This window comes from Erinaceus europaeus, chromosome 4 (assembly GCF_950295315.1).
Source record: "Erinaceus europaeus chromosome 4, mEriEur2.1, whole genome shotgun sequence".
NCBI classification, from domain to species: Eukaryota; Metazoa; Chordata; class Mammalia; order Eulipotyphla; family Erinaceidae; genus Erinaceus; species Erinaceus europaeus.
Genome location: NC_080165.1, coordinates 76,174,664 through 76,192,515, shown reverse-complemented (window position 1 = coordinate 76,192,515; position 17,852 = coordinate 76,174,664). Strand labels below are relative to the sequence as shown.

Here is a 17,852-nt window from a genome sequence, read left to right as displayed (position 1 = left end):
ACAAGTCAAAATACTGAGAAAGCTTTGCTGCTGTGATGTCTTTCCCCTTCTCACTGTTTCTGTCTGTCTCTGAAAAAGTTGGCTTGGAATAGTGAAGTCCTGAGACAAAATACTAAGTTTTTCATTATAACATTGCTTATGAAATATCCATAATAGTATGATTTATAAATTATTTAATACAAATAAATGTACATTACTATCAAATTTACCTCTCAAACAGGTACCATAGATAGGCAATTTTTTTCTCCTTTAAAATATAAACAACTACTAATAGTTAATCTGGTAGACATTTCTTTGTGTTTAGAAAGCCCAAGTGAAACTGAGTTCAGTTCCAATACTACCTAATGTCATCATTGCTGAGTTCATGTAACAGTAAAATACCATAGACACCTTTGGATGTGAAATATTACCACTTATGCCATTGAACATAATACCATGGAGAAAAATGCAGTGTTTGGAATCAGGCATCTTGAATGTGAATCCCAGCTCATTTGTTTAATAAAGTGGGAAAGTTAATTTTAGGTGAAGTGTAAATGTTTTTTTGTCTTTTGCCGCTCACTTTTCCTCATTCACAAAATGGGAATAATAAATAATGGTTTTCCTAACTGCAGGGCAGTTAGCATGTTCACAGCACTTTATAAGCGATTAAGTGGGAAGAGTTGGTAAGTATTGTGTGGATATGAATTCAGAGTTCCCCACCCCAAACACACACTAATTTTGAAATATCTAATGCTTTAATCTTTCTAATGCTTTAATTCCTTACAAAAATACACACACACACACACACACACAATCTTTAGGTTTCTTTGAAATCTATAATTGCTGTACTTGATCATTTCTTTGTCTACTTTTTCTAGGCTGCTAGCTCTGCTACACCTTTATGTTAAAGTTTCAATATAATTAAAGAGGATATGTTTGTCGGAATATGTCAGTTTTCTCCATATTTCACATTAATGTTGGTAAAAGGTGCTCTCAGAAACAAAATCTCTCTGGTGTTCTTCTAGATTCCCATCTTTTGTTCTTGTTCCTAAAACATGGAGCATCAGTATTTCCAGTTCTTAGTTTCTGAAGGCAGAGCTGTGTTGCCTAACAGGGCAACATATGGCTGCTATGACCTTTGGCAACAGTGTATACACCAGAAGGGCTTCTTTAACTCTGCTAGCTAGTGGAACCTTTTTCATAAGAATTCACTATTTAATTTTCAACTAGAATGTAAAGTTCATGACTAATGTTCTATAATAATTGCTGAAAGCTAAGTGTTTCCATGCTTGAATTTTACTGTATTAGGAAAGAAATTTGCTTAACTTATACTTACAGAAATGCCCTGCTGAGTCACAGTGCCAAGAAGGAAAAGCATCCAAGAGTAGAGTGGAAACACTGACATTTTGTCTAGCATATTGCAGCAAAGACTGATGCAGTGCTTCGGAGCCTGATTTTTATACAGCATAGATAACAATAGTGGCAGAGAGATGGCAAAAGAAAGAGTGGGTTAAATTTCTTCCCATATACCTTTCCTCTTCCAGATGTCACCAGGGAAAGACCTGGTGATAATAGAGGGAGGCAAGGAATAAAGTGAGACCAATATGCTCTTGCCATTTAATAAAACCAAGACTGGATTCGCAATCTTAAGCAGTTCTAGCAAAATCAAATTATTTCAGAATTTTTAACATTTCTAAACAGAATCTACTTCTGATTTAACACTGTCTATTGAACATATGCTTTGGGGTGTTGGTTTTGTAGGGAGATTCTGGTTCTGTTGAATTTTAACTCTAGCTACTGAAATTAAGTCTTAATTTTGAATAACTTGCATATTTGTTTTTCTATCTCTATTAATGTTCAGCAGTTACAAGAATCTCCCATTTTGTTAAGATTTCCTATTAGGTGACTGAATGTGAGAGTTTAGGCACTGAGATAAAGGCAGAGTGGAAAAAAAATAAAATAGAAGTGAATCAAAGGTTTAAGTGTTTTTTCCAGCTGCCTGAATTTTACGTGTTTTTAATTAATTTCCCCTGTGTTTCACTCTGAAACCCTCATGAAAAACGTCAGGTTAACTATAAATTAACTATATTGGAAGATGGTTTTGTTCACTAGAAAATTTAAAGACTTTACACTCATCAAATATCTCCTTCAATTCATAATTATTAAAAGAATTCCATGACTTACTGGAGCCAGTGCTAAGCATACCATGCTTACTGACATATCAGTTTCATTTTACTCATGCTTCCTGATTTTACCAGACCTACTTCCTTATTACTAATGCATGTTTATCTACAACTAGATTAAGTGACGATTTCAGAATCAGTGCCATAGAAGACTACCATGACATATATACATTTGCAGGTGCATTTTGGTGGGGGTTGGATCATTTAGTTGTTTTACTGAATTAGAAGTAATACTTCGATGAGCTATTTTGTTGTCCTAGGAACAGGGTAGTGTGCTGCAAGCCTGACTCCCACAGTATTGAAGGAAGTTTGGGTGTTTTATTCTCTTTCATACTCTATCTTTAAAAAGATTAAAAAATAAAATTATGCCCCTAAGGCTTAGAAAGTATAAATAGAAGGAGGTTCCCACCCAATACAAAAGAAATTTGCAAATAAGACTTAGAGAAATAATAGAATTCAACAGACTAGTGGTCCGGGAGGTAGCACAGTGGTAAAGCTTTGGACTCTCAAGCATGAGGTACTGAGTTTGATTCCCAGCAGCACATGTGCCAGAATGATGTCTGGTTCTTTCTCTCTCCTCCTATCTTTCTCATAAATAAATAAAATCTTTTTTAAAAAAATAATTCAACAGACTATTAGTTAGTGGAAGATTTTGAATTGGCCAGATGATATTTCCTATTATTCTTAATCCTCTGTGTTGTAGTAGACTGAAAATCTCATTCAAGATTGATTCTTGTGTGTGAATTCTTACTAGTAAAAATGGAATAAAGTAGATGAAATAGTTTGAAATAAAAATTACTTATTTACAAAGAAAATAAAGTTTGTATTGAAAATATTTTTCATTTTATTTGACTAAACATAAACTTATTGGTTTCTCTTCTTTTAAAAAAAATCTGACAGAGAAGAAAATCACGATATTCAGACCTAGACTTTGAGGTAAGTTCCAATCATTTTTTGAAATTATTTTAATTACTTGAATTTAGACTTGATATATAATTACTCAGGTGTATTACTCTATCTCTGTAAAGGTATCCCTTTTTGAAATTAAATGATATATCATTCAAATTTAATTAAAGACTTCATTAAAATAATCATAGAAAAATGTAATATCTAATTGCTTTGATGTATACTAAACTAAGATTTTTCAGACAAAGTAATGAATCCACTTTATACATGCTAAGTGAAAAATTTATTGTTGGTTTAAACTTAGTCAAATTAGTTACTGATATGTAAGAATGAAGTTTCTTGATTTTCTCTATTTAAAACAATGAGACATGGGTTTTGCTTAAATGACTACCTCGAGAGAGTGAATGGGTCCTTTGACTTGTTGTATAGCTTTCTCTGTGACTTATTTCCCTAATCTCCATCAATAAAACTCTGTATTATATTCTAGATTCTTTTTTCCAATAGCAAGTGTTGGTTCAGTGTGCTCTTGTGTTTAGTTAAATGTTTTTTCACAGATATAAACAAGATGAAGATGTTCATTTTTCAATTTACAGTAAATTTATATTGATGTTATCATAGTGATGCTAGAAATTACTGAAATCATATCATTTGAGCAGCTTATGCTAAGCACAAAATTAATGATGTCTGAGCATCACATAAAATGTACTTATGCATCTTGATAATTGGATATGATTCATAGCCTGCTGACATAATTGGATATAATAAATTATAAACTTCACTAGCATATTTATACTGTTGTGATGCTAACATAGAACTCAATAGTCTAGTTGATATTCCTAAAGTTATGAAAGTCTCACAGAATATAGAAACACATAATTCAGCCATCACATTTGTGTAAATGAATTTCATAGTTTAGAAGTGAATGTTAGATATCACAAATGAGACTTATTTTTGTATGTTGCAATAATGAACAAGCTGTAATTTTTCTTAAATCTAGTAGAAGTCTATGCAAAATGGTCTTCTTATGGGTAATATTTAAATACCATTTGTGTAAGATAAAAAGATAATGAATCTAGCCTCATGACTATATAGCAAATCTTAGTACTGATATAGCTTTGTTGTAGCAGCCTGGCACAGGGTAAACATGTTATTATAGTCTAATTTTTTAGGGTACAAATATTAATCTTTCAGGTTTTTTTTCTTAATGATTTAATAATGACAAACTAGATTGTAAGATAGTAACTGAAGCAAGTTCAACCGATATCAGTTAGCCAAACAACACCTCCAGTCCAAGAAAAAATAGCAACCAAACAAAAGAAAAAGAAAGACACAGGAAAAAAGGAAAAGCAAGAATAGACAATTATGTAAATCTACTGTCCACTACAAATTCTAGGGATAGAAAGGGGAGAAAGGGAAGTAGAGAAGACTTATACACACAGAGTCAGATTTATTCCCCAAAATAATTCACAAGCAAGTATCAGTGAATTCAGAAAACAAAAGAAGGAGGAAGTAAGAAAAGAATAAAAAAAAAGAAAGAAAGACTGAAAGAAAGAAAAGGAAGAGCAGTTAAAGGAAAGAGTTTTTTTTTTTTTAATTAGCTAAGAGGAGGGAATAAGGAGAGTGGAGAGAAAAGGTAGAGAGAAACAAGTTCCTCTCACAATGGATAGGACACCCAATCACCTAGCAATGGAAAAAACAACAATGGTTAATTTTGATCAACCTGAAGAAGGTGGATGGAAAAGGGACATGTGTATATAATAATAGTAGTAATAAAATAAAATAGAGTAAAAACCCCCTAACAGTCAGTCTGCAGCTTGGACTACTCCAGAGCAAAGACAGCCAATTGTAAGAAGTATCAAAACAAACAAACAAACAACAACAACAACAACAAAAAACCTCCAGGTAGTCTTTCCCAGGCAGGGATGAGGCTCTGATTGGTCAGGTATTTTGTCACTCAAAAAGAGCTCCAGACACTTAAAAAAGAGAGAGAGAAGTTAAAGGAAGAGGCTTGGAATGACACCCCTGGTGAGCCAGGAATCTTGGTGGTTCTTCTTCTTCTAGCGTTTGCCAGGAATCTTGGTAAAAAAAAAAGAAAAATCTCAGAGGGGATCCTGCTAGAAGTGGCTGTCCAGCTCCTGGGGGCTGGTTCTGGGGTAGGGGGGGTGAGCTCAGAAATAATCAAAAGATTATTTGTCACCCTGGCCTCCATTTGTCAGCCCAAGAGAGATTTATGGCACTATATTTTGGTGTCACTCTGACCAGCCCATGCTCACCCTTCTACAGACAACCCAGTATCCTACCCTATCCAGAGAATCCCGGGTTGCAAGCTGCTGCCTCTTGAAGCTAAAGGCAGCTGTGGCTCCAAAGTCCACTAGATTGTAAAATAACAGGGGTATAATTCCATATAGTTCACATCACCAGAATTCCTTATTCTATCCCTTCCATTGGAAGCTTCCCTATTCTTTATCCTGATGGAGATGGATGTTGGCAGGTCTATCCATACAGGAATAAGAAACCATAAATTTATAGTAGTAAATGTAGACAGTGGAAGTATGGATATATAGAATCATCAAATTTAATTGAAAAAAGTCCCATTTTTAGGATTTGCTGTATCATATACAACATCACCATAATTTATGTCCTTTGAAATTATTTATATATAGCTGTGTCTTATAGAGTAATGTCACTGGTTGCCTCTGTTCTCCCTGGTCTAAGCTTTTAAGAGAGTCAACATTTCAAAGATTCAGCCTATGTGCATGAGAAAGTTTGAGACATTCAATTTGTCAGAAAAATCACCACACATTTTTGCATAGAAACACAGAAAAAGACATCATGATTTTCCCAATACCTCCAATAAATGGTCTAAAGGCAGATGCTCCCTGAATCTAGGGAATGCATATATGATAGCAGCACCTAAAGAGAAGTGAATTTCAGAATATATTCCAGCTCTCCCACCACCTGTGTGAGCTTTGGAGTCTTACTTAGCACTTGAGCTTGAGTCTCCTAATCAGTGAAGTGAGATAATGGTTCTTACCTCCCAGGGGTATTGTGAGGATTAAGAGAGATAATAATCACTACTGTTTCTTAAGAGGCCTCTTATCTGTGTGCTCCATTGATAAGTGATTTAGAGCCCTTTTAAAATCATCTAAACAATTCCTGCAAAGTTATCCTGAGTACTGAAACAGTCTAAAATATATTTATTTTTGTGCATTAGATCACACAATTTGAAACTAATGAAATGAGATTTAAATCCAAATTTGTCCAGTTTTGATATGCCCTAAGTATTAATCTAGGAGGTTGTCTGGGCTATAGTAGAAGTTTAAGATATACAAGTAGTTTAAATCCTGATTATTTGCAATTATCAAAACTATACTAGAAATAATTCACAACATAATGCTTTTCTGTAGTATCAACACTGAATGGGCTTCAAACATTGTGTTTCTAAGTAATAAAAAATAAAGTGGAAGATAGGGATCCATGATATAAGGTATTCAGAAGAGCCTTTTTTTTTTTTCTTTTTAACACTTTGGTTGCCAAACTTCAGAATAGAGGTTCATACACATTCAAAAATGCTGAATGATGTTTAGCTGAGTGTCTGTTTAGCTGTTTAGCAGCTGTTTAGCAGCTGTCTTAATTACAACAAGTAACTATGATATTGGCAAGCATTAGTACTAAAGCAATCTGAATTTTATATATATTGAGTATCAAATATATTCTTGTTATACTAAATTGATAATTTATATGAGATTGAATTTTATCATGCTTATAATGTTTTATAAGTCGTTCTAAGATTTTTCACAAAAGTCAGTTAAGAAAACATGTTAAGGTAGCCATTACAATGAATCAATAAAGACTGAAAACTTTTTTTTTTTTTTTTTTGCCACCAGGGTTATTGCTGGGGCTTGGTGCCTGCACCATGAATCCACTGCTCCTGGAGGCCATTTTTTCTCCTTTTTTGCCCTGGTTGTTTTATTGCTATTGTAGTTGTTATTATCACTGCCACTGATGTCATTGTTATTGGACAGAACAGAGAGAAATGGAGAGAGGAGGGGAAGACAGAGAGGGAGAGAGAAAGACAGACACCTGCAGACCTGCTTCACCACCTGTGAAGCTACTCTCTTACAGGTGGGGAGCTGGGGGGGGCTCCAACCCAAGTCCTTACACTACTTCTTGTGCTTTGTGCCATGTGTGCTTAATCCACTGAGCTACCGCCTGAACCTTACCCCCCCCCCAAAAAAAACCCACTTTTTAAAAAATAAAATAGTTTATTTATTTATTACTGGATAGAGATGAGAGGGAGAGATAGAGAGGGAAAGAGACAGAGGGACACCTGCAGCCCTGCTTCACCACTTGTGAAGCTTTCCCCTGCATGTGGAGTCCAGGGGCTTGAACCTGGGTCCTTGTGCACTATAATGTGTGCACTTAACCAGGTGTGCCACCATCTGGCCCAAGACTACTTCTTCTCCTTCTCCTTCTCCTTCTCCTTCTCCTTCTCCTTCTCCTTCTCCTTCTCCTTCTCCTTCTCCTTCTCCTTCTCCTTCTCCTTCTCCTTCTCCTTCTCCTTCTCCTTCTCCTTCTCCTTCTCCTTCTAGCGTTTGCCCTTCTTCCGTAGCCAGTCAACATAGGTTGAGCCTGATGTAAAGTTTCGAGACCTCCTTTGAATCTGGAGAGGTGGCAGTCATTGACTATGTGGGCCATAGTCTGTCTGTAGCTGCAGGGGCAGTTCGGGTTGTCTCTGGCTCCCCAGAAAACTTTTAAAACAATGTCTTTTATTGAGGGGTTAGTGCTTACAGTTTGGTAGTTAACACATGGGTACGATTTCTCATTTTCCTGTGATAGGTGTCAGCAAAGCACTCTCACTCCCCATCTTGGATCCTTTTTCATCATCATGCACCAGGACGCCCCCTCCCCCTTGCATTCTTCCCCCAGAGTTTTTTGTTTTGATGCAATACAACAAACACTTCAAGTTTTACTTTGTGTTTTCCCTTTCTTCTTTCCTTCCTTCCTATCTCCCTCCCTCCCTTCCTTTCTTTCTTTCTTTCTTTCTTTCTTTCTTTCTTTCTTTCTTTCTTTCTTTCTTTCCTTGTCTCTTAAGTTCTATGAGTGAGATAGTCCCATATTGATCCTTCTCTTTTTTAGCCTAAAATCTTCTAATCAGATGCCTGTTATTCCTCTTGTCACAATTTACTTTTACACTTATTTGAGTTATTATGTGATTAATGCCTATGTTCTCTTTTTTTAAAAAATAATTTATTTCTTTATTGGGGAATTAATGTTTTACATTCAACAGTAAGTACAATAGTTTGTACATGCATAACATTCCCCAGATTCCCATTTAACAATACAACCCCCACTATGTCATTCATCATCTTTCATCGACCTATATTCTCCCTACCCACCCACCCACCCCAGAGTCTTTTCCTTTGGTGTAATACTCCAATTCCATTTCAGGTTCGACTTGTGTTTTCATTAGTGACTTAATATTGATTTACAAAATAGCAGGGTTACAACTCTGCACCATTCCCACCTCCACAGTTCTGAATCCCTATTCCATTGTAAGCTATAGCAGTTCTCTTAAGGTTGTAGATATGGGTTAAATATTATTTCTACAACTATCTGTCTATATTTGTATATATTTGCCCACTTTTTCTATGGGCCCATCTTCTCTTTCTTTCCAAGCCACACATACAACTATTACTACATCCAAATATCCCTCCCTTTTTCCTTTTATATCTCCGGGCCCTGATCGAGTTGGAGCTCAGAGCCCTCTGGTTATCTTTCTCCTACTACTTCTCCCCCACTGAAAGAATATGGATCAAAATTATTTTGGGCGTGCAGAAGGTGAGAGTTCTGGCTTCTGTAGTTGCTTTTCTGCTGGACATTGGTGTTGCCAAGACCTCTGTAAGTGGCAAAGCGGGTCTGCTGGTGTCTTTCTCTCTCCCTCTCTATCTTCCCCCCCTCAATTTCTCTCTGTCTTATTGAATAAAATGGGTGAAGAAAAAAATAAGACAAACAGACACCTGGAGCAGTATATTAATTCATAGTTTTGGGCACCGAGCCCTAGTGATAACTCTGGAGGGAAACAATTTTTTTTTTTTTTTTAATGAAAATGAGAGGGAGAAAGATACCCATAGTGTTGCTCCACCACTTGCGAAGCTTTCCTCCTGCAACTGGAGACCAGGGAGTCTGAAACTGGATTTTTGTGCACGGTAACATAAGTGGTCAACCTGATATGTCTACCTTGTCTCTAATATAGGAATTTTGCTAGCTATATGGCCCTCAAAATTCTACCACTGGACTGTTATATTACTACCTCTCATAAATCTCCATCAGCCACCACCAGCCAATCAAATGATATTTGCTCAGTGTTTCTTTGTAAATCTAATTCCTGTACTCTCCCCCCACACTGATGGGCAGGTAATCACTCTATAATTGCTTGCTATGTTTCATGTCTCTGTCATGAGTAATGTTGCCATGTTCTTATCCTCAGTTACATTATTTCACAACCAACTTCTACAGACAAGAGAAGCAATGATAAAATAATTTTATTATAGCAAGACTTAAAACAGCAGAATGATATTAAAGTGGGTTAGTGAAAATGGAAGAGAGCATTGTCACAGAGAGCATTGTCACATTGACATTTATTGTCAATAAATATAGAAAATAAAAGTTAGCAAAGGAGAGAATAGATTAAATACATTAAATATTCAATTTGCATTCCCCTTTTGCCTTTATTATTCACAAGGGTTCTTTGTGATTATCTTTTTAAAGGAAAATTAAACAACTTTGATATATTCCCCAAAGATATATTTCTTTCTCAAAACGAATCCTTACTTTTGGGAATACTGGATAATTGAAGGAATTGACTAAATGTTCAAATTGTAGCTTCAGTATGATAATAACTACACAACAGACATGAACAAATGGTGAATTCTTAAGCACATACTTAGAATCCTATAAAATATTTCCACCTGGAGACACTAAAATACTGGCTTGAACTTAAAAACTTAAAATTGAGAAACACATTTCCTTTAAAGTAATGATTGTTACTTGTTCTTTTAAATGCGCTAGACGAGATTCAGGGTCAACTTTGTTTATGGTTCTATTTGTCTAGCTATAAGTTAGGAGAAAAAGTGTAACCTGGGGTGATAAATATTAGAATATTTGTATCTATGGTTTTACTAACTCATCAGCCACACAATTTATACTCCGAACTCTAATTGCCAAGTTTCCCTATCATCTTAAAAACAAATATATGAAGCCTATGGGTCAAATTTTCCTTCAGCAAAGCTCAACCACTATTCACATTTAAAACAGAAGATTTTAGATCCCATCTATATTTCAGACACTTTAGTGTTTTGAGTCAATCTTAAATAGCAGGGCCTGGGATTGAGTTCCCCCTTTAGTGCAGTCAGCTAGGAATTTAGTGTTTATTGAAATAAAACATAAAAGTGTAGCATTTCCCATGGTAGGTATTGAAAAAATCAGCTGCTTTACAAGTCCAAAATTTAAAACGTTACTTTAGACTGCAGCAATTTTTGTAAAATAGCTTTAACTTTGGAATGATGGAAGAAAATCTTGCACAGGAATGGCTACTGATTTTAATGAACCCACAAGAGAAAACTTTTGGAGGGTAATCTTTTAAGTGGAAGAAGTCAGTTCTTCGTATTCAACAAGTGCTGGCTATAAGACTAGAATGGTGCAATGCATTTGCCTTTGTAGTGACTTTTGGTTCCTCTAAGACATGATTTTCTCTTAAGTAAAGCAAAAGCATTACTAATTTGAGTTGTACAGTAAAAGAAATTTAATCAGAGCATCCTTTTTTGCAGAAGGTCATGCACACAAGGAAGAGGCATATGGAATTATTTCAGGAACTAAATCAAAAATTTCAAACTTTGGACAGATTTCGGGATATACCAAATACAAGCAGTATGGTAAGTGTGATTTGCTTCTCAGTGCCTGACATATCACCGGGCAATACATAATGTCATCTACCATATCTGCCTTGTAGGAGCTCCTAATTTTATTGGGAAGACAAGAATGGAGAACGGGGTGGGGGGACCTCAAAATATACTTTATAGTGACTGCTAAGAGGCAAATTAGGAATGACTATGTTTCCAAGAATTTTTGTTCACATTTCACAGGCTCTTTTTTGAGCTTTAGTTGAGATTAGTTATGTATCAAACACATATTGCCTTCTCTAACACTGTTATCATTGGCTCAGATTTAGTTAATTTGTATGTGTGTATGCAACCTGATACAATAATCAATCAATATGTTTTGTTTTCAGAAAATTCACACTGGCAACTGATTATAACCTCTTTACATTCTATAATTCTGGCTTTGGCATAATGATATTTTATAGTTATTATGTGCATAGCATAGTTTCAGCTACAAAAAAAAAAGACTACTTAGTTGTCTGTAAGAGTATAAAAATAGTTGGGAAATCAGTATACCAGTCAAACACTCAACCAAGAGCTGTTTGATAATGAGCAATTACCTTACTCAGGTTTTAGTTAGTTAGTTTTTGTTTTGTTTTCAATTCCTATCGGAGTTATATTATTGGGTTTCAGTGCCTGAATGACAAATCCATCATTCTGGGTGGCCATTCCCACCCCCATTTTTTTCTCTTTTGTTGATGAGAGAGAGATATCTGCAGCACTGCTTAACAGCTTATGAAACTTCTCCCCTACAGGTGGGGACTTGAATCTGGGTCCTCACATGTGGTAAAGTGTGCAGTCAGTTGGGTGACTGACCACCTGGCCCTACCTCACTTAGGTTTTTAAACCACAGTTTTTAATGCTAATTTAGTATACAAAAAAGTATTTAATATCTAAGTAATGCTTACTTAGATGACTTCCTAGCATTTCTCAAAGTGGGCAGGATACCTGAGCTTAGCTTCTTAGCCTCTCAATTATAAAATAGCTCAAGATGCCATCTGATACTACTGTTCTTCATTCCAGATTTTCATATCAATGTATCATATGCATACACATAGAATTGACGCTTCAACAGCATAGGAGCCTAGGGGTACTGATTCCCCACGCAATAAAAATATTTATAAAACTTTTGAACCCACTGATCTCAGCTTATCAACCCTCAGTATCTGCAGAACTGTTCAGGACATACACAACTCCATACCAGAAATCCTGATGCTTATGTACCTCATAGATTCATTAAGAATCATCTGAGTTTACTTGAATCCTGAGATGCAGAATCATCAGAGAGAAAACTCTGATGTGAATCTACATACTTCAGACCCATTTTATCCAAATTCAAACATATGGTGTTTGATCACCTAAGTTGAATGATTCTTTTTTTATTATATTTTTTTATATGTGATAGCACAGAGAAATTGAGAGGGGAGGGGGAGACAGGGAGAGAGACACCTGCAGCACTGCCCCAGAATCTTGCTCCATACTGGTGGTGAGGACTTGAACCTGAGTTCTTGAACCTGAGTATACACTCAACCAGGTACCCCACTGTTTGGCCCCCTAGTGATTCTTTCATCAGAGTTAGGAGTCCTAGTTTTAGCTTCTTGATTAGAATTTATCTACTTTTTTTTCATGATTTAATTCTTTCAGTACTAGTACAGTGCTGGTGTGTTATGTTGTCAGTAAATAGCTGCTATTGATCTAATATATGTCTGCAATAGCTTATGTTTGTTAAATAAGATTTATGAGAAATATAGTTCATGTATATAGCTATATATTAATATATACATTTATTAGTCATGGTTACAGCAGTAATCATGCATTGCTTATGATCGCCAAAAGTTCTAGGCATATTAAAGGCATTCATAAATAGTAGTTCTTTCTCATCTATTCCTAATACGAGGCCACTAATTACTAGTATGTAAATGAGAATTGCATTACTGAAATTATATCTACTCATTTTGGAAAGATGAAGCTAACATTGAAATAAAAAGATTTCAGTTTTTTAAAGGAGAGGTTATGTTTACAAATCTGAAAGTCTTATGCAACAGATAACAGCTGGCTAAATGCTATAATCTGATTGTAATTTCCCCTTATTCTACAGTCTGGGTATTAAATCATTAATGGTACAAATATCTCAGTTTCCTGACAACCAAAATAGTCTGCTAATTACATATGCATCTCTATAGCCACTTTTTCTAGAAAAGATTTATAAATATTTACTATTTGGGAAGTCAAGAGTGAGTAGGATAGAGTTGTTACTGCTGCTTGACTATTGTCCTAAATATTTGTGAACAGAAATAAGAGTTCTTTATTCAGCTTTGACTAATAGGGGGTATGTGAATGAGTTCATTATCCTTGATTCAGTCACATAATTCATAGTGGCACACTGCTAATGAAGAATGTCATAATTGGATGGAGAAAGACATTTTTAAAAGTTAAAATTGTCTTTTACTTTTTGTCTGGCCACTTACAACACCTGGATGGCACCGCAAATGATGATAATTATGTAGAATTTGGGAAAACAAAGAAACCAAAAGATCATTTAGTTTGTTCCTCTGCCTCCAAGCATAGCAACTTTTCATTCACTTATAAAAGAAAAGGCATTGACTATGACTGTTTCCCCAATTCACTTCTCCAAATTCTTGATTTTTATGAATAAACATACTCATTTTCGCTTCATATGAAGATTGATAGGTTGGAAGACACAGGGCGAGAAGCAGAGAGAAAGGAATGAGGAGAAATCCACAAGTTACCATGTGTTCCTGGACCCATTAACTATGGAAAATCCCTGGCAATCTTGTAACACTTTATTTTGTTCTGAACTTTCATATTCTGTTAACATTCTAATTCTGCATTTTAAGATTAAATTAGCATTTCTAGAAGTTCACACATGTTGAATTAGAAATTTGTGAATTACTGAGCCTTTGTCACACTTTCTTCAGTTTGTTTCCTTTAAAAAAAAAAAACAGGGCAGGGGGAGATAGCATAACAGACTCTCATGCCTGAGGCTTAAAATCCCAAGTTCAATCCCCTGTACTACCATAAACCAGAGCTGAGCAGTGCTCTGGTATAAAACAAACAAACGAACAAACAAACAAATTTGGGAGTCCGGCAGTAGCACAGCGGGTTAATCGCACATGGCACAAAGCACCTAGGACCAGTGTAAGGATCCTGGTTGAACCCACAGCTTTCCCCACTGCAGGGGCTGCTTCACAAGCAGTGAAGCAAGTCTGTAGGTGTCTATCTTTCTCTCCCTCTGTCTTCCCCTCTTCTCTCCATTTCTCTCTGTCCTATCTAACAACAACGACATCAATAATAACAACAATAAAACAAGGGCAACAAAAGGGAGTAAATAAATATTAAAAAAGAGCAATGCTCTAGTTTCTCATACTAAAATAACTAAATACATGAAGCTATGTAAATCGAACAACTTATACTAAATTACATTTTTTAAATTAAAATTCATTCTCTGTTGAGTAGCTCTCACTATAAAACAATAATCTCTTGATGCTGTTACAGCTTGTTATTCACTTGGACCACTGGAAGTGTTGCAGTCACTTCCAAATACTAGTCTACTGTCTCCCCTGTTGTCACATAACCAAAGAGGAAGATTAATAGCTATTGAGCACTAAACTCTTACTACCACTCCTTTTCATTTAAAAATGATTAATGATTTAATAATGATTAATAAGATTGTAAGATAGTAGGGGTATAATTCCATTCAGTCCCATCCCCTCCACTGGAAATTTCCCTATTCATTATCCTTCTGGGAGTATGGATCAAAATTCTTTAGTGCAGAATATGGAAGGTCTGGCTTCTGTAATTGCTTCTCTTGGACAAGTTGATCCATACCCCTAGCCTCTTAATTTATCTCCCTCTATCCAATAATAAATAAATAGATTTAAAAAAATAAAAAAGAGGAGAAAGATGTGGAAGACAGACTATAAAGTTACTGATCATAGTTCATGATACCCTGATACAATAAACAAAAGAAATACATACACTTTCCTAAATGCTAATGTTTTATTACATTATTATTTCTTGCTTTGTACAATCTCATGATCAAGGTCAATAAGTGCCAAAGACATCTAATATAAGTATATTTTATAAATTGTTTTGTTTACTCATACTTGAGTAATAGTAAATATCTTAGTGTGCCCCAAGTAATAGTTCAAGTACCTGTTTTCTGTTCTACCCACTACTTGATTCTAATCAGCTAACATCTTGAAAAGTGGTGAAAGAAAAAAAAAATTAAAGGAATAAACAGAAAGTGAAGGGGGATATGGAGAAGGGAAGGGAAGTAATGTTTAATGACACTTGCAATAATCAGTTGTTTTAATGTTTATTTTGAGCCTTCACTCAGGATTTCATTCTAGTTCTATGAGCCTTCACCCATGATTTCCTTCTAGTTCTTTGATGTTACTCATCTTAGTTCAACTAATTCAAAGTCAAAGTCTATTGTAAATCTGAAAAATAGCAGAATATGTAAACTTCAAATAGAATCTACCAACATATTTATTGAGAAACTTTAACACAGTCTGAGTGGAGTCTTAATTAAGCAACTTTTAGTATTAATAAGAAGGTGTTTGCTGCGAAGCATTGTAAATTCATAAATCTGTGAGAAAGTAGTAATTGTATCTAGCTTGTAGAGATTTTAAAAACCTTTACTATTTCTGGATGTTTTCCTCAAAAGTGTGGTCTTTGCAAGGAAAATAATTTTGCTAGTGTGCTACACAAATATATTGAAAAGAACAACATAAACAAAAAATATTACAAAGGAATATGGCAGTACTTTAAGAGTCTAAAGGGAGTCGGGCGGTAGCACAGCAGGTTAAGCGCAGGTGGTGCAAAGCCCAAGGACCAGCATAAGGATGCCGGGTCAAGCCCCCGGCTCCCCACCTGCAGGGGAGTTGCCTCACAGGCAGTGAAGCAGGTCTGTAGGTGTCTTTTTCTCCCCTTCTGTCTTACCCCTCTCTCTCCATTTCTCTCTGTCCTATCCAACAACAAACGGCATCAACAATAACAATAATAACCACAACAATGCTACAACAACAAGGGCAACAAAAGGGAGAAAAAATGGCCTCCAAGAGCAGTGGATTCCTGGTGCAGGCACTGAGCCCCAGCATTAACCCTGGAGGCAAAAAAAAAAAAAAAAAAACCAAACAAGGGCAACAAAAGGGAAAATAAATAATAATAAAAATTAAAAAAAAACAAAATATGAGTCTAAAAAGGAAAAAAAGAGGAAAAACTAAGGCAAATATAAAAAATGAGCAAATATAGTTATTGAAAACAATTTTTATGTAATATACTAAGTTTAAGTAAAGTTCCATAATATGCCCTAAAATACTTAAGTTTTCTGCATTTGCTCTTAGAGAAGACTTAACACCTTTTCTTACTTAAACATAAAACCATACTGACATTTCACAGGATGCACAAAACCAAAACATCTATTTTGTCTTCCACACAGCTATTCACTTCCTTTGACTGATGGGAAATTATAGAATAACTTAAGGAAGGTGCTTATCAGTTTGTTCAATGAAAGAAAACCAAAATGATTTCCTGCAGCTGGCCACGATTTCAAATCATCTTTGAATCATTTTAATGATATTAAGGTTACAAACAAGCTCTCTTCCTGGAACCTTTAACAAGCTACAATCCTGGTTATCAAATAAATGATTCTCTTTCACTTCTTAACAGGAAACCCCAGCGCCAAATAAAAATCCATGGGACACTTTCAAAAACCCCAGTGAATACCAACATTACACCACAATCAATGTCTTAGATACAGAGGCGAAGGACGCTTTGGAACTGAGGCCAGCTGAATGGGAGAAATGTCTGAATTTGCCTCTGGATGTGCAAGAGGGTGACTTTCAAACAGAAGTTTAACAAAATAGAAATGAACTGAGCTGGAGATGAACCAATTTACTGCACTGACACTTAAGACTATGAAAACCTGACATTTCTGTCTGGACAATGTGACTATCCTACGTCAAGACCTACATGTGCCAAATGTCAGTGGAATTTGCATATGGTAACTTCTCACTAGACAGGCTAGTGGAGGGAGGACCAGGTGTACAGTTCTGACCATCCTGTGTTGTAAGTACCCGTGGAATGGATTTGTAAGGTAATCTTTATAGATAAACCTCAAGCAACGATTCATGTTGTAACCGCTTCATATGGTTTAGTTTTCAAAAAACTTCACCATGAAGCACAATGTATATATTTATGCAGTTTTTAAAGTTTATAACAGTCTGTTTGGCCATTACTACACTTTTTACTTTATAATATAAAAAGCAAAGTTTTGTCATTAAATGAATGTTTGTTGAGCTACATTCTTCATTGCTTTAAATGCAATAAAGTAATAATCTCACTTTTATATGAATAATATATTTCACATCTTTATTATTGCAGTTTTCTCTGGAAAGCTCTGAGTAGCTTTCTCTGCTGCAGCTGTGTATAAAATATTTAAAATGTTGTATGGTGTAAATAAACTTTTGTCTACATACCAGTTTTTTAGTGCATTTTATTTTGGATTTATTGAACAAAATTTACATATTTATAAAGTTTTTATTTCAAGACAGATACTGAAAAATGTATTCATGATTTTAATAGCATACCATTATTATTCCTTTGAGGCTAATGATTTCTCAAAATGTAATACTAGGTTTGTATAGTGCTATATTTTCTATTCAAAAACCCTTTTGAACACTGTACTGTGTAAATGGGGCTTATCAGAAATCTGCTGCCATCATATTCTTACATAAACATTGTTTTTTTTTTTTTTTACCTTGTGGCAAAGAAACAACTGGTAGAAAACAGTAAGTTAACATACAAGAAATACAGGGAA

At 35.2% G+C, this 17,852-nt stretch overlaps 1 protein-coding gene across 1 annotated transcript in view; it reads left to right on the top strand.

Moving 5' to 3' along the window:
- ADGRB3 (adhesion G protein-coupled receptor B3) overlaps positions 1–17,515 on the top strand; it is a 923,209-nt gene extending 905,694 nt beyond the window's left edge. The window contains exons 28-30 of the mRNA XM_060189990.1: positions 3,063–3,098; positions 10,898–11,002; positions 16,703–17,515. Of these exons, the coding sequence (XP_060045973.1) occupies positions 3,063–3,098; positions 10,898–11,002; positions 16,703–16,891 (330 nt within the window). The 3' untranslated portion in view covers positions 16,892–17,515. The remainder of the gene's footprint in view (positions 1–3,062; positions 3,099–10,897; positions 11,003–16,702) is intronic.
- Positions 17,516–17,852: the final 337 nt, after the last annotated feature.